The sequence below is a fragment of the Centruroides vittatus genome, unplaced genomic scaffold (genome assembly GCF_030686945.1).
Source record: "Centruroides vittatus isolate TY-2023 unplaced genomic scaffold, ASM3068694v2 contig_564, whole genome shotgun sequence".
Classification (NCBI taxonomy): Eukaryota; Metazoa; Arthropoda; class Arachnida; order Scorpiones; family Buthidae; genus Centruroides; species Centruroides vittatus.
Window position 1 is genome coordinate 236038 of NW_027122335.1, and position 24439 is coordinate 260476.

The 24439-nt window shown below is 29.7% G+C and overlaps 1 protein-coding gene across 1 annotated transcript; it reads left to right on the top strand.

Moving 5' to 3' along the window:
• Positions 1 to 3414: 3414 nt before the first annotated feature.
• LOC136978915 (programmed cell death protein 6-like) lies at positions 3415 to 23893 on the top strand. The gene is made up of 6 exons (XM_067274749.1): positions 3415 to 3621; positions 3711 to 3772; positions 10712 to 10756; positions 18137 to 18295; positions 19138 to 19247; positions 23351 to 23893. The coding sequence occupies exons 1-6, from the start codon at positions 3560 to 3562 to the stop codon at positions 23450 to 23452; spliced, it is 540 nt and encodes a 179-aa protein (XP_067130850.1). The 5' UTR covers positions 3415 to 3559; the 3' UTR covers positions 23453 to 23893.
• Positions 23894 to 24439: the final 546 nt, after the last annotated feature.

Genomic DNA, 24439 nt, shown 5'->3' on the forward strand with positions numbered 1-24439 from the left:
TTTGTCTTTGATAAAATGCGGTTATAGCTAAAAAACGACAATTGTCTTCGGTATTAACCCTTGAAGTTTTCTAAAAAGATTGATTTTTTTTAAATATATATAAAAAAACCGTACCATAAATATATATATATATATATATATCTTTGTTACTTATACAAGAACTTTTCTTACTATACCAGCAGTTCTGTAATACACCCAACTCAGACTTATACAGTACAACCTAATACGAAACAAAAATCTTACTCAGGAACTTAAGACCTTTCCGAAGAAAATTCTACTGTTAGGGCTAGGGAGACAAGCTACCTCCGTTTGCCTAAATACCGACAAGTTGTCGGAATTGGTATTATAAAATATAAGACAAAAAAATCTTGTATATACGTTTAATTGTTTACTATATTTTTAGTTATATTTGTTATAAAAGGAAATTTAATTTTTTGAAAGTTAAATAAAGGAAACGTTCTCCTTGTGGTGCGATAGCAGGACAAGGATGATCCTGACTTTCGAATAGGGAAAGTGACTACCATCTAATGGAAAAAAAAAAAAAATGTTAGCTGAGGTGATTATTGCGCTAGTGCCGTTGGCCTGTTTATCCTCACGTTGGCACTCACCGGGTTTTAGAAGAAAGGCCCGAAACCTTCTTGCCTTCTTCTTAATGTAATCGTAAAAATGTAGTAATTAAAATACCTGTTGTAACATGCATTCAGAGATTTCTAGATAACTTTATAAACGAATTAAAAACAAACTACTCTATTCAAAATACCCGCCATAGTTAATCGAAAGTTCCATGATGCTTTGGACTGAATATGGTGGATTATAACCATTTGATTCAACTAACGAATAGAAAATTTGATAACATATTGTCGCCACTGTTATCTACAGGCTATAAGGAATTATTCATTTTTGTAATATTTTTCATATATAATTAACTTTTTATAATACAGTACAATGTACTGTTACTCTGTATTTTACTTTTTTCTTACTAGCTATTAAAATGCCTAGTAGGTAAGGCAAATATAAACCTATCATTGTGACAAAGAGAATAAAGATTAAATAAATGCTTTAGAGTGCCGCAATCTTTCTACAAATTATGAGGACGTTTCTAAACGGTGTTACTCACACCGTTGGGGAGCGATGAACAAAACGATGATGCCATTTCGGAGAGGGGAAAAAAACTTGTTATCACGTGTTTCGATGATGCTGAATAATGGCTGATGCGGTGTGTGTTTATTCGTTATGCAAATTTTTTTGTCTACAACCCTTTAATTGTAAAAAAAAAAAAAAAAAAAAAAAAAAAAAAAAATGTTATACTACGGTATATTAACAAGGTTGAGGCCGAAGTTTTAAACGCAAAAGCGTGTACGTCGGACGTTCAGGCACCGCTTTCCTGTAAGCCTACAAGTTTGACAATGGTGTTTGGAAAGTCAAGTGGAATCATTATCGACATTCCAAACGTCATTGTCAAACTTCTAGGCTTAGAGGAACGTGGCGCTGAACGTCCGACTTACACGCTTTTGCGTTTAAAACTTTGGCCTCAACCTCGCTATTAATGTTCCTTTTAACACTTTAAGACTGAACAGGTGTCCAGTTGAAGTAAATGCATTAAGAGCTGCGATCTCTTTAACCATACCTAAAGCAAATTTAAGGTCTTCATATATAAAATGAAGAATTTCGGTCTCTTCTATGATAGCTGGCCATCTTGGAAGTTTAAAGTATTCTTAGCAGGTAGTCATTAGAACTGAACGGCTGTAAGGCTGTTGGAGATCGATGAAGCTACATGGTAATAACCTATTTTGGAAAAAGCCCAAAGAACAATAATTGTACTGTACATGTCAAAATTAAAACTCACTTTAAATTGATTATACGAGTTTTTCTTTGTTATAATGAATAAACGTATACCTATAATATAGATAATTATATATATATAACATATATTCATAAGCGAAATTATATTTGAATAACACTGGGCTAATTTTATTTAACTAAAATTTTCTTTAAATTAAAAATGTATCTATAACTGCCGGTATTTAGTTCAAATTAACTTTTTAACTTAGAAATAACGGTACATTGGGCAGGTTTCTAAAGTCAATTATCATGCCACTTTTAAATGCAAATTAAGACTTAGTGTTAATTGCTTTACTGATGAAAATTATTAATTTAAATAACTATTATTATAACCTGCTGCTATTTTAAGGAACAATAATACTCTTTTATTTAATTTATAATAAATATAGACAAAAATATTTAAGTTGTGGGCATTGTGCGCTCTTTCGGCAAGTCCAGCCTACAATGGAACGGCTGAGTGGTGGGGGCCGACATATACGGACATATCCTCCCGGAAAATTCCTGGGGATTTTTCGACTCAAACAGATTCGATTCCGGATCCTCCAGAGCAGTAGGCTGCCAGAATTATGTTAAGTGGCAAGTAATATGGTGATAGAATGTTTACAAATTACAGTAGTGAACCGAAAATCGGAATCAATTGGGGACTGGGGTTGTTCAGATTAGGGATTTTGTTCCGATTACGGATTATGTACGAAAAAATATATTAACCGTGTCCGATGTTGCAAATTTTTCTCCGTTGCGTGTCGCTTTGTGTTGAATTTTCGTCGATTTTAAGCCTAACGAAAATTTTTTATAATAATAATCGAGGCTATCGTATCGTTAAAAAATTATTTCTGCATTTTGTACAATACAGAATTAAATATATTGAAGAATATAAAAACATGAAAATCTATACTTTAGAAGTAAATTTAGTATCAAAAAGTGTTCGATTCAGCACGACACAGTCCGACTGAAAATCGTGCCGATTACCGGGGTTCCGATTTACGAATCTCTACTGTACAACTTTAAATCACGTGATTTTTTTCCTTGGCAATTTGTGCCGCGGAAATTTAATTATAGGTTTAAATGTACAGTGAGATAAAAAAAAGCTTGAAAAACACTGTCATAGCGTTTAGGAGCCTCTATGTTTTTATTTCTCAGCCTTTGCATTCCAAAATCAGCTTTTCTTAGCTTGAGTCAGCTTCTAATGCAAGCATACGTCCAAGCAAATATCATATACTGTATTACAAGCGTTCGATATACAATATTAATATAATCGATATCGGGGATTGAAATCTCATCGTTTATCATTTATTTGCGTGTCTCTACAATCATTCAAAAAAAATTTTAAAAAATAGATAATTATATTTGAAGATAAATAACATAAGGCGTATTTAAAATATTAATTTAACTTTAAATTTTTCACTTCTTAGATTCTATCAGAATTTAGAATTTAAAAATCGAACTTATAATTAAAACTTATTCATGATATTTATAATTATATTTATTTTATTGGTAATAAATAAACATATATATAATTAATATAATTTAAAAATTAGTTTTTCTTTCATTTTTTTTATTTGGATTATTTTATTTCATTCCGTCATCGCTGGCAGATTACATCATGCTCGATGATCTAAACACGTGACGTTGATAAGGTGTTATATCAGACATCGATTCTGAATTTAACTCCTTTTAACTTTTAATTTGATGTTTTAAGTTTAAAAATCGATGCAAGATGTCGTATTACGGTCAGCAAGCACAACCAGACAGACAGTTTTTATGGAGTTTGTTTCAAAGGTAAATAGAACAAATTTAATTTGACATAGAATTTAAATTTATAATGTTATTTGGGAGTTAGTTTAATTTTTGTATTCGTTTTAAATTAGGGTTGATACTGATAGAAGCGGGAGTATTACAGCAACTGAATTACAACGAGCATTATCTAATGGTAAGAACTGTGACCCCATAATGTAAATTGGGTTGAACCAATTTTGACATATTTTATTCTTAATGATAATTTTAAGAATCCAATGAAATTTTGATTATAGAAATTCAACTGCTGAGAGCATATAAAATTCATTTACTTTTTTACAAGTAAATAAATTTTATATGTCATTTGGCCAAATCCGTAATGGCTGCGTTTGGTAGACTCGACAGTTGTAACTGAGGAAATTGGTAGCTGTTACATAGCAACTTGAATCTGCTGAACGATGAGTGATGGGTGCGTTGGAACAAAAAGCCTCGTCGGTCGGTTTCTGGTAGCAATAGGTAGCGTAAATGAAGGACACCACCAAATGTGACGTCGAAACACCAAATGTTTTCTGAAAAAGCGCTACTGTAGAGGGCGTTCGGCAGAATACTACTCAACGCAGCCAATGAACTTGCTGTAAATGCTTCTTTAGTGCCGACAGGGCAGGAAATATAATTAAAAAAAAAGCATATAAAATTCAAAAGTCATTGCCTTTCGTGAGATTCTGTTTCAAAATTTTTATATTCCTTTCATTAGGCCAGACACATTGACAGAATTTATTTTATTTGTTAAATACATTCATTTTTTTTTCCCAAGAGGAACCTTATAATCTATATATAATACACTATATATTTAGTGAATTGCTTGGATTTGTTATGTCATGATGATACTGTAATAAATACTGTTTCTTCATCAAGTTACTTTGTGTTGTTAATACTATTAATGAATATGAGCATTGTTTAATCCATTCATATATTAAAAGAGAGAAACACTAATTTTAAATATCGTTTTGGGTGCTGATTTTTTCCCCCCTTGAATTAAAAAATATTGTCTCGATATTGAATGAAAATTCACTTCTAAAACCATCATTTTAGAACAGAATGCTGATAGTGTCTGGTAGATTATTTCATTTTGAATAAATTTGCTGTTTGCTTATATAAATCAAATTTGTTTGCCTTGTAATTTTTAATGCTTGTTTTGCGGTTTTTGTACAAAAACGTTTAATTCATTGTAATAGTTTTTAAATTCTTTTTACAAGTAAATGCATTTATGTTGAAAAGTATCTGAACTTAATATTATAATATGATAAATTCATAGTAGATACAAAAATTAAATTTTTATATGACTTGGGTTTTTGCAGTAAATGGTTTAATTTTAAAATATATAGCTCGGAGACAAGTTTTGTAGAAAAAACTTAGAAAATATGACATTTAGTTGAGGTTTTTTTGTTGTTCATTAGTCATGCTTGGTACATTACAATATTTATTTTACTCGAGTATCAGTTAAATGATTTAAAAAGAACCTTCCATTTATATAAGAAGGCTTGTGATTAGTAATTGATTCATTTGAATGAAAAATAACCAATCAAATGATTCACTTGTTCCTTTTTTTTTTTTGTACATTTTAACTGTACAAAATTCAAATAAAGAAAAAATTGCCTAAAAGTTACAAAAATCCCTTAGTCTTAATCTTAATTATTTTTGATCAAAGGGCAATTTCTCTTCAGTTGGAAAATACTACACTAGACAGCTGCACAGTTTCCTATGTACTATAAAGAAAAAAAAAGGATAACTGGCAGATAAATAACAGTAAATTGTATATGATAGTTCTGATTTAATCTTGATTTCTTTTTATGATGGACAATTGATAAGTTTGTTTTTTGAGCATACTTATTTAAAATAAAAATATTTCAACTTTAATAATTTTATAGATTAAAATGATATATTAAATTAGTTAGCAGCACTGAATTTTCCTTTTTCCCCCTCCTCTTCTTGAACTTTGGTCATTTTATTATAGGATTTAAATAAGTACATAAGTGCACACATCTCATATTGTATAGAACAGTTATGTATTTTGACTTTTTCCTATTGTCCTAATAGTTTGTCAGGGAACCAAAATGTCCAGTATTTCAAGATTTTCTGGAAAAATATCTGGTATTTTAAGAAATCTGGAGAATTCTCTCTAGAATCCTAGTTTATTTTAAATGTGCATATCTGTAAGTAAACGTGTCATTCATCAAATAAGGTTGAACTAGAGGTGAGGCTGTATTTTTAACTTTTAATATCCTGATCCTTCTGGTTGGCAGTCCACCTTGCTATGTAATCAAGTAGACTGCTTTCAGAAAACTATTACTGTTTACTGCATTATATATGGAGGTCGCCTGAATAAATAATATAAATTAATAAATTTCTCAAAATATACTTGCAATACAACTGCATGGATTTTACAGATTTCTTTGGGAAAACAAATCATAGCTGTGAAAGAAATTCCTCTGAAAAGTATGTAGCCTAGATTATGAGAATCCTACCAGCATATATATAAGGTAAATTAATAAAAACAAAAATGTATGGTGTTTGGAATTTGCTGCTTAACATTATAATGTGGCTAGAGGTTGGTAAGGTTTGCCTTGGATGTGGAAACAGGAGAGGGCACTGAGCATACCGTATTAGCTAAACCAAAAGCTGGTCAGGTCAGTTTACGTAAGCAACATAGAAAAATATGCTCCATAAAAGAGATAGACAAACTAAGTAGGATGGATAGATCTGTAAACAATTTTCATCTATTACTTCGGTTTTTAAAGAATTGAGATTTAAATTATTCAGTTATTTTATTGCATGTAGGTTTTGCTTTATTAATTAATGTAATTATACTTCACATCTCATATATGCTCTTGTTCTGGTTTTTAACATTCTTCCAGTCTCACCTATGTAATAATATACTGGTTGATAAGTACTGTACATGTGAAAATGTAATGTTAAATAATAATTTTCTTTATATCTTTCTGTTAATTGGTTTTCTGATTTTGAAGAAATTTTGGATTTTGTTGTTCAATGTGGGGGCTAGAATAATAATGCATGATTTTAATATTTTTTTGTTTTCAAAAATTACCAGAGTGTAATCTAATTTTTTATAAATTATCTCTGTTTTAGGTATTGTTTTTATTGTGATTTTAAAGCCATTTATCAGTAATTCTGTTGGGATAGTTGTTTAACTAAAGTGAGTGGTACATATGTTCAGTTTCTAAATTTTGATCTGTTATATCACTTGTAAATAATTTAATTTTGTTTACGTATATACTAAATATATTCTTTTTTTTATATACATTGGTGCACTGGAATAGTAATTGGTGACTTTTCTGATGTCACAAGGCTTAATGTACAGTACTTTTTGAGAGTGATGAAATTATCAAATCTTTAAACTGTGATATCTAAAAAGTTCAACATACCATTATTTTCATTTTCTGTTTCAAAGCATATGTTACCTTGGATATTATTGATGTAGTGAAGTATCATTTGAAACATTGTTAATTTTATGTTGTAAACAATGAAACAGTTGTCAACATAACGACATTAAAATATTACTTCACAAAGGTTTTTAAAATAATTTCATCAATTTTTATTATGCAGAGTTCAGCAAGTTTTGGACCAATGCAAGAGCCCATAAAGAGGCCTTCTAATTGTCCAAAAAAAAATTTCTGTTACAAAATAAAATAATCATTATCTAAAACAAATTCAACAAATTGAATTGTCCCGTTGTCACATACTAAACTATGTAATATATCTAATATGAACTTTTTGTATAGAATGGTAGAGTAAATAATTTTTATATCCAGGCTTTATTTACAGTAATTTTTTGGAGGTTTTCAATAAACTGATTTGTGTTTTTAATGCTATTGATTGAATTAATAAATGTATTTAATTTATAGTTGTTATTGCCTTGTTGTCCTTATTTCAATTCTTATTATATTTTTCAACGTGGACTTAAATTATTAATAGGACTATTAAACTGGTGTAAGCAATAACACAATATTTGAACGAGCAATAAGCAATAGCAATATTTGAACGAGTCAAAAACACACTTAAGATATAGTAAATGTAGTACCAGAGAGAAATAACTCTCTTAAAAGAAATCTATATTATAAATCAGCCAAAAAAATTGATTTACTAAAAGAAAAAAACATAGTTTATTCTTTTGATTGCAGTTGTAACCCTAGTAAAACATATATCGGAGAAACCAAACGCAAATTGGGGACACAAATAAAAGCACATATACGAGCAATAAGAAGAAATTACACAAATTCTGCCATAGCTGAACATGCTAATAAAAATGGTTGCAAAATAAAGTTGGTTCTTTTTTCTTTATTTTAATAATACTTAAGTTATTATAAGAGACAATTGTACAAGCATATAAACATTGTAAGGGAGAAAAATAGAATAAACAACAACTTAGGCAGACTGATTGACCAATCATGGACAGCCATTCTTGACAATGCCTAAGTAAACCGATAGTGCACTCAACACGCGAACATATTGTAGGACCATGCTGAACATTGAAAAGGATAATGTGTAAGTTTAAAAAAACCATCAAAAAACCCATCATTGTCAAGAATTGGATTCTCGCATATTGTAAGCCTTTTATGTCATATTAATTAATTTTTGTATTTGTTTTTTAAAAATTTACTGTTGGTCTATTCTTTCATTATTTGTAGTTATATGTAACAGCCATTGTAACCCTGCTGATAAGGGGCATAATAGCCCAAAACACACAGTTGTAAACCAAAGTATGTGTACAGGAGGCTAAATAAAGAAAGACTGTTTTTCCATGAGAACTAGTACCCAACTTCCTGCGTTATTGCTTACACCAGTTTAACAGTCCTATTAATAATTTAAGTCCACGTTGATAAATATAATAAGAATTGTTTCATTTTTCTTTAAGGAATTTTCCTAAATTGTAAAATACATTGAACTTTGTCAACTAGTGGGTGGTAAGCTTCATTCATTTTGTGGGTTTTGACTCTGATGTTGAGCCTGTGTATTCTTAAGTTATAATCTAGTATATTATTAAATTTGTTTTCATCAAAAAGATGTTCCTGTATGATAAGTTTTCCATAGCAAATTTGTGTTTAATTTCAAAGAACATACAACCAAAAGAGAGAGAACAGCAAGGAATCAAATACTAAAAATGATTTTTGATTAAAGTATTGAAAAAACCAATGGTATTATTTTCTTAATCACCAGTATCATAAAATCTTCATGTATAGAGATAACTATTTTATGGAGGCTAAGGAATTCAAGGAAATAAAAATTATTTCCTTGATTTCAGTTCATTTTTATTTTCTGATTATAAATTCCAAAAGTAATATAGAATTCTATTAACATAACACCTATAACCAGATTGCATAACTATATTTTTGTCATACAGGCTTTTCAAAAGCTGTAATCTTTCTTTATAATTGAATTCAATTTTTATTTCCTGTGTTTCAGTTGTCTGTTGTTATTTTACTTATACACTTATTACTTATTTGTATAGTTTTAATTTAACTGATTTTATTTTAATGAATAAAAAATTTTTAATAATTGATTGGAAAAATCTCAGGAAAAAGAACTGTTTATTTTTATAATGCTGAATTAAGTCCAACTTCTAGCTATATTGACTGACAAACCCATATAGAAACATGTCATTTAACCATTATTTCCATTGCTTTTGAGTTCAGATTTGAATATTCATTAAGATTACAATATTTCTAGTATTAGAAACGGTAGTGAATTTAGAATAAATTAAGATGCTTCATAAAAAGTTTTTGTGAATCAGCCATTAAAGATTAATTATAATGATTTTATACTTTTGACAAAGCACTGGGAATCTTTTCTAGTCCAAATGTCTGGTATTCTCTACTTTAATTAACAAAGAGCTACTTTAATATACCGTGAAGGCTTAGATTTGGCTCTCATAAGAACTTACCACACACTATTGATGTAGTAGGAGAAATCATATAGAGATGGATTAACACTGATTATTTATTGAAATTTAGAGCAGCATATTAATATCAATTTTTTTGTGAAAATCAAGAAAAGTGGTATATGGCAAAGATGATATGAAAGTCAACTGTGTTTGAGTGGTGTTAGAGATTCAAAGATGGATGAGATGTGACTAATGATCCCAGAAGCAGACAACTGAAAATAAGAACAGTTCCTCAAGAATATATTGAACAGGAACAGTCAACGAACAATGCTATTTAGAGTGCTGAAGAGATTAAGATTCTGTTTTAAGAAAGACCCAAATTATGGTCTGACAAGGTGTGTTGTCCTGATGAATGATCCACAAGTCACAGTAGATTCACAGTCAGATACTTTCTGCAAGAAAAGGCAATTAATTACCCAATTAGATCATTTTGCCTATTCACCAGACTTTGCTCCCTCTGATTTCTGGCTACTTCCAAAATTAAAAAATGTGATGAAGGGATGAATATTTTTTAATGTAACTGATATCCTATAGAATGCGAGATAACTACTCAACAGTATTCTGAAAAGGAAGTTTCAGACCTTCCTCCAGAAATGGGAATATATGGATGTAAGTTAATGTATGGATGCACAAGGAGATAATTTTGAAGGTGATAATAACCACTAGTGTACAGTTTCATGTGTGTTTTTTTAAAGGTGCATTATGGGAATTAAATTGTCACATCTTGTAAATGAAAATATAAAATTAATATAAATAAGTAGATATGTAAATTTAGCAAATTAATAATTACATGCTAAATTTACTTATAACAGGACATATGCTAAATCAATCCTATAACTAGCCGCTTTAAGTTAAATTTACTTGGAGAAAATTATGTATTTCAAATTGATTTATATGCCAAAATTCACTTTAGAATTATCTTGATTAATTAAACATAGGAAGAGAATACAGAAATATTAGATAATTTTTGTTTAAAATAATTTCAATTTCTTATTTTCATAGAAATGACAGAAGAAATATTAAAAAAGATAATCACCAAAAATCAATAGTATTAGAAAAATGTAACATTTAGTATTACTTTTAAAATGAATAATTCTTAAGCTTAATTTTAATTTTTATACATGCACTATCAAAATAAAAATATTAATCAATATCTAAAATCTTTGTATTTTATAGGTACATGGAAACCTTTCAATGCAGAAACTGTTCGGATGATGATTGGTAAGATTTGTTTTCATATTGCATGATTGTTTTAAATTTGTAATTAAATAGTTTTATCATACCAGTATTATCTATGCTCTATCTTTGTCTTCAAATGATATTTTGTGTTTATTAATATAGTAGATTATCAGAACTAATAGAAGTAAACATATTACATAATTTCAATAAAACACTAATATTAAAAAAAAGTAATATTTCTGAATGAAATAATTTTTTTTATGAAAAACCAAAAAAACTTAATTCTTTAGAAATTAATACATATATACTTAATGTAAAAATGTTTTTAAAATTTTCAAATCAGTCTGAAGTCAATAAAATAATGCATTATTTTTTTAACAAATTGTTAAGAGATGTAATTTAAAATTATGAATTTATCTGTTATGAAGACACTAAACCAGGAGTCGGCAACCTTTTTTGGCTGTGGGTCAAAACCAACCAAAAATGTGTGTATTAAGAAGACGTTTCGGGTCAGTGGTATTTTCATTTTAAAACAGTCTTTTTTGATGAATAATAAGATAAATTTTATTGAAAAAATAATTACAATATGCTTTAAACTTTAAACATAAAAATTAAAATTATAATTCTAATTATTATAAAAACAAACATAACTGAATGAACTTTATTTTTCTCTTCGATATCAATGGCTCCCCTGATGCTGAACTTGTGACGTCAGTTTAGTCAAGTCTGGCTTATAGTTTGTTGTTTGAGACAAATGCAACCATCTAAATTTTCGGTAGTTAAGCTGCTCCTGTTCCTACTTAAAATAAATTTCATATGTGAAAATATTTACTCACATAAGTTGAACCGAATGCGAACAAAATGGCAAAGCCATTTTTTTTCAGAGATGAAAACTTTGTAGGAAGTGAAGCCCAACATGTTGATATCATGGAATGATCATAATATTCTGACTTTCACAAATCTTTCCACAATATCTTGAATTTATTTGAACTCAAGTGGGTCACTTGAAATTATGAAATGCGCAACCTATGACCTGCACTAAACACACCTTACTTACTTTTCCAGCAACAAAATTTATATAGAGATAGTTTTGAAAACAGAAATTTAAGTAGATATCCCAAAATAGAATTTCTATTTAAATTTTATTCTGTAACCTGATGAAGGCTTATTAATCAAGCCCAAAAACATTAGTTTTGATCAACTAAATTTAATTGTTGGAGAAGTTGTAAGGTGTGTGTACTTCTTTATAAAATGCTGGAACTTCATCAGTAATCAGACTATTATTGATATACCTACGTCTACATAATCTTGAAAAAAATAAATTAATATATCAGTTCTACTTTCAAAAATATTAGATTATGCAATTTCACTGTTTCAATAATTGTTTTTTTTTTTCACATTATCAATGTAAAGTACTATTTTTTTAGTATCTTAGGAAACCGACTATAATTACGGTCGGTGAAACTTCCATTAACCTAACGGGTACTTTACGCGGATTCGAGATTAGTTTGCCAGGCCTGGGCTTTTAAGCGTGCACCGAAAGATTAGTAATAATAACGATAAATACCAAGTCAAATCAAAAGTTCAAATATATTTAATTAATAACTAGAACGTACTACGTACAAATGTCAATAATTCCAAACAAAATTTATTAACGAAAATCAACAAGTCAACCCGACAATAAACTCAGCTACTTAGCTTAACTTAATAGTAATTTTCCTTTGAAATTCAACAAATCAAATACTTAGAAACTATGAACAAAATCTCTTACTAATTAAACGTCTATCCGTCACCTCACTATACGAAGAAAACTATTTCCTCAATACTTTCGATATCGTCAAATCATCAATCGAACTCCTCTTTAACACCTTGGATCGTCCAATTATCAATCTGGACTTCTATCAGAAAATACTTCGCTTTCGAATTAACCTCGCTCTCACAGTCGCCTCGATTTGGAATTCATCTCGGTTTGGAAATCACCTCTCCTTCTTCGGTTAACGTACGGGTTTTATACTGTGAGGTGACGTCACACTTGAGCTGGGTTACTCCTCTTATTTACATACTTAGTTGCTAACATTAACTTTCTGTTCTGGCAGCTTTAAGTTTCCGACAAAGCTTATAAACCGTTTACAAAATATTTATCATAATTTTCTGGGATGTTTAACACGTTGACTGCCACGTGACTTTTTAGGATTCTGTTGTAAAACGCCAACTTAATTTAATTATATTATATTATCAAAAACTCTAATCAGAGTATATAGTAATAATCAAATAGCATATAGAATGTGTTTTTCTTAAAATAAAGGTATTACGAATTATCTCGTAGTTGGCTTATGTAACAGAAAGCTCTTCGCTAAAGCCAAACTAAGAGTTAATTCGTGCACAGACACGATTCGTCCTGTCACTTCGCTACAGCCAATTGGAGATGTGCGTCTAAATTCATTAGTAATAAATCGGATATAGAGGCGAGCACATCACATTTACGTCTTTTTTGAGAGTGTTATTTTTTATTTATTTTTATAATCAAATTATAAATATCCCAAAATGGATAAGAAAAGACCACTGACTAAAAAACAACTTGATTACTACACTAATCTAAGTGATTCAGAATCTGACAAAATTTTTGGTGAGGATGGGGGAGTTTATTTGGCAGCGAAATGGTCCTGTTACTGTATGTAAATGGAAAGACAAACGAGAAGTCCTTACCATTTCAAACATGCACGTTGTTGAAATGGTAGAGGTGTTCAATCGCAATGGAAAATGTTCGATGAAACCGAATATAATTCGAGATTATAATCATGGAATGTCTGGCATTGACGATCAGATCAAATGCTATCGTACTACACAGCTCTAAGAAAGACTATTAGATGGCCCAAAAAGGTTGCATTACATATTATAGAAATATATATACATAATGCGCACAAACTCTTTCAAAAAGCAACTTCTTCTAAAATAAAACTTATGCTTCTCTATAAGCTAACTTATGCTTCTCTTTTTCTCTAAAATAAAACTTATGCTTCTCATTATGACGAATGCTTCTCTAAACTAAAAGTTTAGAGAAGCATTCGTCAAAGCGTTGATTGGAGAAGAGATTCAACCAGTTTCAAAAAAAATTAAATTGCAGAAGCTTCACTATTTACAGAGTATCCCATCTACTCAGAAAAAACAACATCCGACAAAGCCATGTCGAATTTGTACCGAAGCTAAAAAACGCCGAGAAACGCGTTATTTCTGTCCAATCTGTCTTGAGAAGCCAGCCCTTTGCGTAGAAGATTGTTTTAAAAATTATCACAAACAATAAAAATATCGTTTTGCTTTTGATTTTGAATAAACTTTTTATGATTATATTTTCTGTTCATTAATTAATAAATGTTCTGTTCATGTAAGTTAAACTTAGCTTCAGGGGCAAGAACAAAAAATTATCTATTCATATTTACACTGATATACTACGAATTACATCGTAGCTGCACAAATATGGCAAGGAAACAAACTATGATATAACTCGTAGGTGGCGTCCTAGGCAGAAACGGTAACTACGAGTCATCTCGTAGATGGCAGTCAACGTGTTAAGATGTTTATCAAGTATTTCTCTACTAGTGATTGTGGGGACTCCCCCTCCATTTTTTTTCTGCGGACTGTTACTTCCGCCGGGCAGCGCAAGTGCGCAAGATGTTTCCTATGGCGCTTATTTCTCTGTGAGTTGTTTTATCTTCATTTTTCATTACTAACAAGAGAGTGGTGGGGAACCTTCGTCCTAAATAAACATAAACCCAAACAAAAGATAATAAAACGGAAATAATAATAAAATAAAAATAACGTTCGGACTCAGTTCCTTACATCAAGTATGCAATTAAAATTAAGTTCTAGTTTTTTTTTTTGTATTTTCTGTTAATTTTATTGAATGAGTTTATAAAATACAAGAATAAAACAAATGAAAATATGTATTAGCCTAACTAATTTGTATAGAAAACTCCTAGATATAAAAAGAATTTTTTAAAATATAAATGTTGTTTTTGATAGGGAGAATAAGATAAGTTAAAGTACAAATCATTGATAAAAATATAATAAATATATTTGCTTTTCAAATGTCATTATTGATGCAATTGAAATCAAATGTTTTTTATGTTGTCAATTGTAATCATCATTTGTAGTAAACCAAATATTAATCATTCAGTTTAGTTACATATTTCATGATGCAGTTAACAGGAAGAAAAAATATTTATACAGGAATTAATATTTGTTACATAAGAAATTTTTCATGAACAGTAATAGTCTAAACATTTAGATTTGGATTTGAATTTAGAATATTTCAATAAAGATTAAATTTGTGGCAATTCAGCTTAATTATATTGGATCATCATTAAATCTGACAGTCTAATGATCTGATCTAGCTAGTGCTGTTTTAATTAACTTTGATAATATTTACATGATTACATACTAAAAATTCAGATTTTAATTTCAAATAGCTATCTGATAAATCTATTTTCTTACATGTTTTATTATAACATGATATATATGTTGTGTTCACACAATCAAAAATTAATTAGAAACTAATGAATAAAAATCTGTTTTTAAAAATTGCTCTATTGATTATATGCATATTTAAAAAATTTTCATATTAAAAAATCAGGATTTTATGATTCATTTTACAGCCAACATGTTAAACAAGCAAATGTAAAGTTTAAATTGTAGTCGTCGATCTACTTATCAAAAATTACTGATACCACTTATGAATTATCTTGTAAAACAGTCTTGCAAAATGTGTTAGATGTATTTATTTCTAGCATTGAATTCGGCTTTGGAAATACACACATTTGTAGTAAAAAAGTGTAATTGAAATCTGAAATAAGACTGAAAAATAAGCTTTGGCATCAGAGAACAGAATGTTTAAATAATAATAATACAAATGTATTGGCAATATTTTGTCAAAGCACTTTGAAAAGAGAAGCTGGTTTTTATGTGAAATACTGAACAATAATAGCATAGGATGTTTATTGTTTTTTTTATCTTGTGCATACTCATTACAGCTTGCTCAGGCATAACAACTTTCTTTTACCAGTAGATGGTATAGCCTCCAAATAATGAAATTTATCTTCACTCCTAATTTTCTTTACAGTGTTTGGCATTTTATTTCCAATGAAATATTCAATGAATCTTTTCTTCTACATCTCAGACTATAGTTGAAATCCGTTATTTGGTAGAAAGGATTATTCACTATGTATAACTATTTCTTGAATATAATTCATTTTTTTCAGCCATGTGATTTGTTTTCCTTAGCACTAAATAATGTGGCTAATTGAGAAGAGAGTATCTTATCCAATGACATATCAGTCAACAAGATAAAAAACTGATAGTCTTTAAGCAAGCACAAAGTTAAAAAAGGCAAAGTTTTTAAAACATTTTCATACTTTGAGTAACTGTTATACAAGTAACCCTCAATATATGCTGTTAATTGGTTCTGCAAGTATACCACACATTTTACACTCATTGGATTTGGCCAGGACCATAATGGGGTGACAGGTGGTGAGAGATGAGACAGACAGACTACCCATTGCAAATTGCTGGGATTCTTCACCCATCCTGATTTAATCCTGGGTCCTGCAGAATGATAGGTCTTGTTAAGCCTTTGCCATATGATCATCAAGGAATAAAAACAAATCATGGAAAATACGAAGAATATGTGTTTATTAGACATATTATCTGATTTTTTTTTTTTCTGCAAGTCAAATTCGTATTCCAGGTCAGATCATTCTGCGCTAGAAGAAAAGATGATGACGATTCACGCTCCTTAACAATGTATATTGTATAATTTTCTTTGGATAAATGTTATACGATGCCGATACATGTGTAAAATATTTGAATATTTTTTTCGGCATGGCATGCATAATCATATTTTACATTAATTTCTATGGAAAAAATTGTTTCGCTTAACGAGTGTTTCACATTACGAGTAAGATTTTGGAACGAATTATGCTTGTTAACCTTTCAGCAGTGGGTTAGTCAGGTATGGTGCTATCCCTTAGTAGTGGAGAATATACCTGAGAAATTTTTTAAGTATTTTTTCACACGATTTTTTTCATTACCGTTTCGGAAAAAGATTTTGTAAACAGTTATGTCTAGTAAAGAAAAGTTTTTTTTTTATTTACATAATTCATTTTTTGTGTGATTTTTTTTTTTTCCGTGGTAGTTTTTGACGATACTCCCAAAAGAATTTAGCGGATATAGACGTCCCTCACCATTGCCACACGATCGCCCTCAACGTATATATACGTCCCTCATTGCTGAGTGGTTAAGCGAGGTTTCACTGTAGATAATAAATAAGGTTTTTGATAATAAAACTTAGAAGAGGAAAATAAACATATGTCAAAGTTATAAAGGAATACATCTTTGATTTGAACATATAGAACAATCATCAGTTTAAGTTTGATATTGATAGGATGTTAAGAATCTCAGTTTAAACAGACAAACTGCTCTCTTTAAGGATAATCTCATAAATCAGAACTTATTGAATTTAGGATATTTTCTATTGATATTTGTTAATTAGAATTTTATGTATCTTTAATGTTTAATAAAAAATGTGTGTATAGTGTAGGGTATGGAATCGCCTAGGCGCGCGATTCCCGCCCTGGTTTAAGTTAACAAACTTTCTTGACGGAAAAACCGTTAAAAATGGCCGTTAGAAATGTCCGTTGGAAAGATCCGTTGTGTTTCAAATCGACGATAGACGGATGATTGGCCGGCGGAAAGTGACCGTTGGCCAGACGTTGTGGAAACATTCGAATTTGATTGGCGGGGGATTCAAACACCGGCCACTATATAAGCAGTACTTTCGGCGGGAACAGAGATCGGATAGGATCGGATGGGATTTGGATCATTGTTATCGGAGTGCGAACTATCTCTCTCATTGGACGTTACGGAAATCTGGTGGAAGTGAACTCCAGTGGTTGAGTACGAACTTGTTCCTGACTCGGAGGTGTTGTTAATCATAAGTCTGTTTGCGGAGATCGTAAGGAGTTTTTCCGACGAACTTGTATGGATATAGTCGGTTGTCGCTTGAATTAGTGTTTGTGCATAATTAATTGTAACTCTAATTTGTACTATTTTGTACATTTGTATTGTAAATATAAACTTTGTGTTTCGTTAAACCGACTGAGTGGTTATTTTGAACATTAGTAAAATTATATTTCCATAAGTATCTTGAAATTCCAAATGAGTATGATCATGAGTTTGAGAAATATTTCCATACTTGATGAATATTTTTATTCAAGTTAGTGAAAGCTTAATTCATGGGAAATGGATATTGAATTTGTTGATTTGTGGATAATTATGATGTAAACAAAACAATGATTTTGTAGAAAGAAATTAACTAGTTGAAAAAATATCTTAGTACTTTTATGTCAAATCATTTTATTTTAATTTCAGGAATGTTTGATCGTAGGAACAGTGGAACAGTCAATTTTGAGGAGTTTGCAGCACTTTGGAGATACATTACTGATTGGTTGAATTGCTTCAGAAGTTTTGACAGAGATAATTCAGGAAATATTGATGAAAAAGAACTTCAAACTGCTCTTACAAATTTTGGTGGGTCTTTATAAATTTATCAGATTCACTAAATACAGTATAAATATTGTTTAAATGTAATTATTTTAAGTTAGTTATATTAATTATACATTGACGAAGACAAAATCTTAAAACTTCTGTACATAAATTTATCTTGTGTGTAATTTTTCTTTTTAACTCTCCATCCAGTAGGTGCTAAGAGGGTCTCTTTATGCAAGCTCATTATGGGTTCGGCCAGGCCCACAATGGGGTGGCTGGGTGGTGAGGGACGGGCCCGACATATCCAAACAGGCCAGAAAAACTAGCAATAAAAATTTCAGAAGTAGCATATTCAAAAATCTTTTTATAGTTAGCACATATTTAAAAGTACTGAAAGAGAATGAACAATTAAACAAACCTCTAATTTCTTTGTTTTAATTTACTACTATATTCATTTTACTTTTAATATAATAAATAATACTATATGTAGTATTAACTGTATTTGGCCTGATGGCCAGGGTGTGATTGACAATAACTTGCTATTTTGGGAGACCTCTGATTGAATCTGGGCATTTACTAGTTATTGAGTTGTGTAACTATCTATATAATTTAATTAAACTTATATTTTATTTCTTTTTATTTTTAATTCCTTGTATTGCAAGTGATTTTTATACAAAATTTAGTTTTATATATGTATGGCATTATTAAATTAACAAAAAATTACTTTAAATATCAAAAAATTTATATTTAATTATTTTTGAAATCTCTTTAATAGTTTAGTTTATAAAGTAGTTCTAAGCATTGCTCAAAATAAGACATTTAAAATTTTACATTTTTTCCTTCTATTATAATTTATATCTAAATGCATGACTCTTTTCCAACAGGATATCGCCTTTCTAATAACTTTTATTCCATGATCATGAGAAAATTCGATAGGGATAATAAAGGAGCTATTAATTTTGATGATTTCATACAGTGTTGCATAAATTTACAGGTAAACATTTTAATTTGTTTTTTATTGCAATATACTCTCTCGTGAAATGAAAATACCGTTTTCTATTAATTGATTAATCAAATTATTTGAAGTAATATTTTCTCTGGAACAGTTATTGTAATTCTCATGGAGTTCATTCTTGTTTCTATTGCTTATTGTTCTTGTATTCGTAATTTCAATTAAGCACAAATTTGGTTTAAATGAGAGGACTAATGAGAGATGTAAACACCTGAAATGTATAGCTGGTCCTGAAATTAATAAAATCTATTTATACTATTTGCATGAAGTTCCTGTGTGACAAGTTCTTTAAACCAAATTTGTACTTAATCAGAATTAGTTTTGTAATTTTTGATCTTTACTGTAAAAATACTTTATTTTTATGCTGTAAAATATTTAAACAAAACTCATTTTTAAAAATTATGAAAGTGTTTTATTGGAACTACTATTTCTAAATTTTCCAACTCTAGAAGTAATCAAATTTATTGTATTAGTCTTTAAAAATATATAGTTTACAAACATTGCAGATTAGTTTAAACATTTTAAATATGCATAATGTGTCGTAATATAGCTGTATACTAGGTTGTTCAGTAAGTTTTGTCGTTCAATAGGAGATGGCGCTATTAGGCTCGTTGCTTTATTTCTCTAAAAATGGTACTACCTTTTCATGAACACGTGTGAAGTTTCATGTAGATCTGTCAACTCATTTGTATATTTACAGCTGTTCAAAGTTGACGTGTCACTGTATTTTTACAATGGAAAAAAATGAATATCGTGCAGTGATAAAATTCTTATTTTTGGAAAGTGTAGCACCAAAACAAATTCATGAATGATTGTTAAGTGTATAAAGACTCTTCATCTTCAATTAGAACAGTAGAAAGATGGGTTTCTGAATTTAAATGTGGTCATACAAGTCTTGAAGACTGTCCACGTAAAGGATGTCCAAAAAGTGCATCAACACCAGAAATCATAGCAAAAATACAGCATGTTGTTTTGGAAGATCATTGATTAACCGAGAGAGATTTAGTAGAAGCCCTAGTGATCTCATTAGGCAGTGTGAGCAATATTTTGGCTGAAGTTTTGGGTTACACAAAGCTGTGTGAACAATGGGTGCCGCATTCACTAACAGTGGAACAAAAACACATTCGAATGTCTTTCTCAGCAACATTTGGAGCCGTTTTAGAAAGGATAAAAAGGATTTTGTGCATTGTTTCATCACTGTGGATGAGACTTGGGTCTACCACCATGATCCTGAATCAAAACAAGAAGTTAAGGAGTGGTGTGAACCCGGTATTTTGGCTCCGAAGCAAGTTAGGGTCCAGAAATCGGCCAAGAAGGTGTTAGCATGTTTTTTGGGATGCAAAAGGAATTTTGTTCGTGGATTACCTCCAAACTGGTAAAACAATAAACTCAGATTATTATTGTAACCTTTCGCACTAGCTGAATGTAAAAATTTGTGAGAAAAGATCTGGTTTACAGAAGAAGAAAAATCATTTTTCATTAAGACAATGCATCCTCTCACACAGCTGAAAAAAACCATCGTGAAAATCAGTGAATTAAAGTACGAATTGTTGCAACATTCACCCTATTTGCCAGATTTAGCTCTATCTGACTTCTGGCTGTTCTCACATCTCAAAAAATTCATGCATGGGAAATGATTTTCATCGAACAAAGAGGTAATAGCAGCCATGGAAGTATATTTCAAGTCTTCAAATTCTCACTTCAGGGATGGAATCCATAAATTAGAAGATCACTGGAACAAGTGTATTGAAGTTCAGGGAGATTATATTGAATAATAAAATGTATTTCAAACCATAAAATCATGTTTTTTTAATCGAATGACAAAAAACTTATTGAACAACCTCACATATTCAAAAATGTTCATTTTCTTTTTTTCTTCTCTTCTTTCCTGTCAAGTTTTCTCATAATAGATGAAAGTAAAATACCTGTATGTCATTATACACTAGCATATATTTACTTTTCAACACTTGTCTTATGCATCATGGTATCTAAATCAGGATAACATTAAAATTAAATTTCACAAAAGTTTGGTCAGCTTTGTTGAAGAGTTGAAGAAATATCATAGCCCTTCTATCTTTGAAAGCTAACTTTATGGATTTCCTTATCTATCTTTCTTAATATCAACAAGTAGTCATTATTTTCAGATTCAATTGTTCCTAATATCTTTGTACCATTTATTTCTTGGTGAAATTTCTATCTAGTCTTCACCTATTGCATCCAGGTTATCAGGAAAGTAAATGCAAAAACTGAATTTTATTTTTCATCCTAATTTATTGAGCTTTTATAATAATCACTTCACAATATTTTTGAACCAAGATGCTTTGTTTTCACAAAAATTTAAATTTTGCCAGCCTGTAAAATTTCTTTTTTCTGAACTCTTGCATATAGAAGAAATATTTTGTCACGCTGCAATATCTTAACATTCCAACTACAATCACATCAAAATTTCCTACAATAGAAGTTGCTATATAACTAGAGGTTTTGATCCCGAGATCGCGACCACTTTTTAGTCCCAAAATTTTCGGGATTGTTTTCCTGATCCCGAGATTTTTGGGATTGACGTCATTTTAAAAAAGTTGCAAAATAGACTGCATGAAGCGAAACATTCAGTGTCAGTGCTCTTAAAATGATAGGCAAGCAGTTCTCACTGAGTTACCTGGTAATATATGCCTACTTGATTTTTGTATTTTTTGAATTTTCGCGGGTGCCAATCGATTTTCTGGTGCAGTCGAAAGCACTTTTGGTTTGCCGTAGAGTTCTAACATGACCCTTCAAAAATTCTAATAAGTCATTCAATGGAAGAATATCATCACCCTTAAGTGAGTGCTCCCACCAGCCTCTGGTTGTTGCAGCATATATGTGCAACAACTTGAGAAGCAGACTTGGTGATAAGACACTGGACGCATCATTATTTCTCAGATCATATTTTCACAATTCAAATTAGAATATTCCTATTAGATTAGTTTTCTTTATATTTAAGAAAAATGTGACTGATTAATATCATTTTGAAATACTTTTTGCTAAGAAACTTTACTACCTACTAACTAGGTTGTTACATGAAAGTCGTCTGTTTAGTCAATGTTAAGAGAGATTTTTGTCAATTTTCAACGTTTATTTGCATAGTTTGTTACATTAAACTTACATAAATTGAAAAAACCTTTAAGAGATCTCACTGATGCTTGAAAAAGAATAACTTTAATATGAAGACCGAGTGATTTTAAGTCTGGTTTGTCTAAGTCTTATTAGTTAGAGTGATTAGATTAGCTGGGTGTATACTGTAAAATACATTGATTTTTGTCTAAATTTTGATTTGTTGATTAAAGAGCTGATTTCTGTAAGATTTTCTTTTATTAACCCTCAATACCGAAATGATCCCGGGATTGACTAAATATAATCCCGAAATCCCGGGATTAGAAATAAGGCTGGGATCGAATTCCCTATATATAACACACAAAGCTTACGTAAGACTGTTTTGTAACGCGCTCTTGGATTGATTAGCTGTATGTAGAATCATTCCTATTTACAATCTAACAGTGTTTTAGAAAGACAGTCAAAATCTCCCAGAATTGATTGGTTGAGATTAATTTGAACTGGATGATAAAAATGTATATTGGGTAGGAAATAAAATGTTTTTTTATTTTACCTAAAATTAGTAAAGAAAATGTCGGAATAATACTACCAGTATAAAAAATATTACAATAATTCAAAATATTTTCACTGTTGTGAGAAAACTCTGCATGATAGAAAATAGGCAATTTTTTGCATTCAGAAAGAATTAGCAAAGCAAACTAGGCAGACATATGTGTATATTAATTCCATCTTTAAAAACTTTTATACAAAATTGGGGACTCTGGTATTTTCAATATTCACGAAGTATTTTAATTACCAGAAAGTAAATATAAAAACTTGAGAGAGATCATGGGTTAATTGAAATTTCAACATATTTCATTTTAATAATGTTTAGTATTAAAAGTTAAAAATAAAAAATTATGAAATGTTTGTACAGTATACTAAAAAAATTTTACTTCACCAAAATTATTTATATTGTCTTAAAATTTCGTGAAATATTTATTTTTCTGATATAGACTCTGACTGCTGCCTTCAGGAATTATGACACTGACCAAGATGGCTGGATCACCATTGCCTATGAAGATTTCCTAAACCTAGTGTTCAGTTTACAAATGTAAATTATTTGCACCAAAAATCAAAAGATTCATTCCATTCCATTCTATTGCCAACTGTATGAAAGCCTTAAATTTTCTAAGTCACCTTTTTATATAAAATATTTATGATCTGTATATAATTAAGTTTACATTATCATTAGTCCCTTAGGAATGTTGCTGTAAAATATAATGTTTTAATTAAAAATTTAAAGTATAAGTAAAGATTTCACAATGTTATAATGAATAAAAAACTGTAAAATGCATAAAATTTATTTAGAACATTTTATTTGAATATTATGAAAATAATTCTGAATTCCTTTAGGACAAATGTTAAATGTAAAATTTCTTGTCTGTTAATTAAAACTCTGTAAAATGATTAAGATTTACAAAATGCTCAGGAATTACATATATTTGAAATATTCAAATCTGGCAAGGGATATAAAACAATAAAAAAATTTAACTTTTTGTTTTGTTTCTTTTTAATTTGAATTTGACAGTTTACATAAAAGCTGTTATTACACATTTATTTTTCTGAAAAATGTACCAACAAAAGGATGAATACAGCAATTTTATTTGTCATGGATGTTTCGAGTGATTGTCTCCATTATACTGCATTACAAAAATATTGAATGTTTTTAAGTAAATTATAGTTGTTTTTGCTTGTATTATAGTTGTCAAACTTAAAGAAATCATTTTTCTGCATAAAGATGTAACATGTTCTTCATAAACAAAGCAATATAACATGTTGACTGCCATTGGTGTGCCATTAGGTGAAATGCTTCAAACACCATCCCAATTACGCTTCTGCAATACTCAAATTATAACATTTTACAGCCAAACTGGTGGAAGAAATCCATTTAAAAAAAATTTAAGTTAACTAAAATAAAACTAGATGGACATTTCATTATTACAATAAGATCAAATGCTTTTGTTTGATGCTAACAGAAACCATCAGATAGCTAAAATAAAAATTGCATTACATATTCTGGAAATAATTCATAGTGCATATAT

Bases quoted from the DNA above. Each gene is read 5' to 3' on its own strand.
- LOC136978915 (XM_067274749.1), top strand. From the start codon at position 3,560: ATGTCGTATTACGGTCAGCAAGCACAACCAGACAGACAGTTTTTATGG. The intron at 3,773-10,711 runs GTAAGAACTGTG...TGTATTTTATAG, and splicing joins ACAACGAGCATTATCTAATG to GTACATGGAAACCTTTCAAT. The intron at 19,248-23,350 runs GTAAACATTTTA...TTTCTGATATAG, and splicing joins AGTGTTGCATAAATTTACAG to ACTCTGACTGCTGCCTTCAG.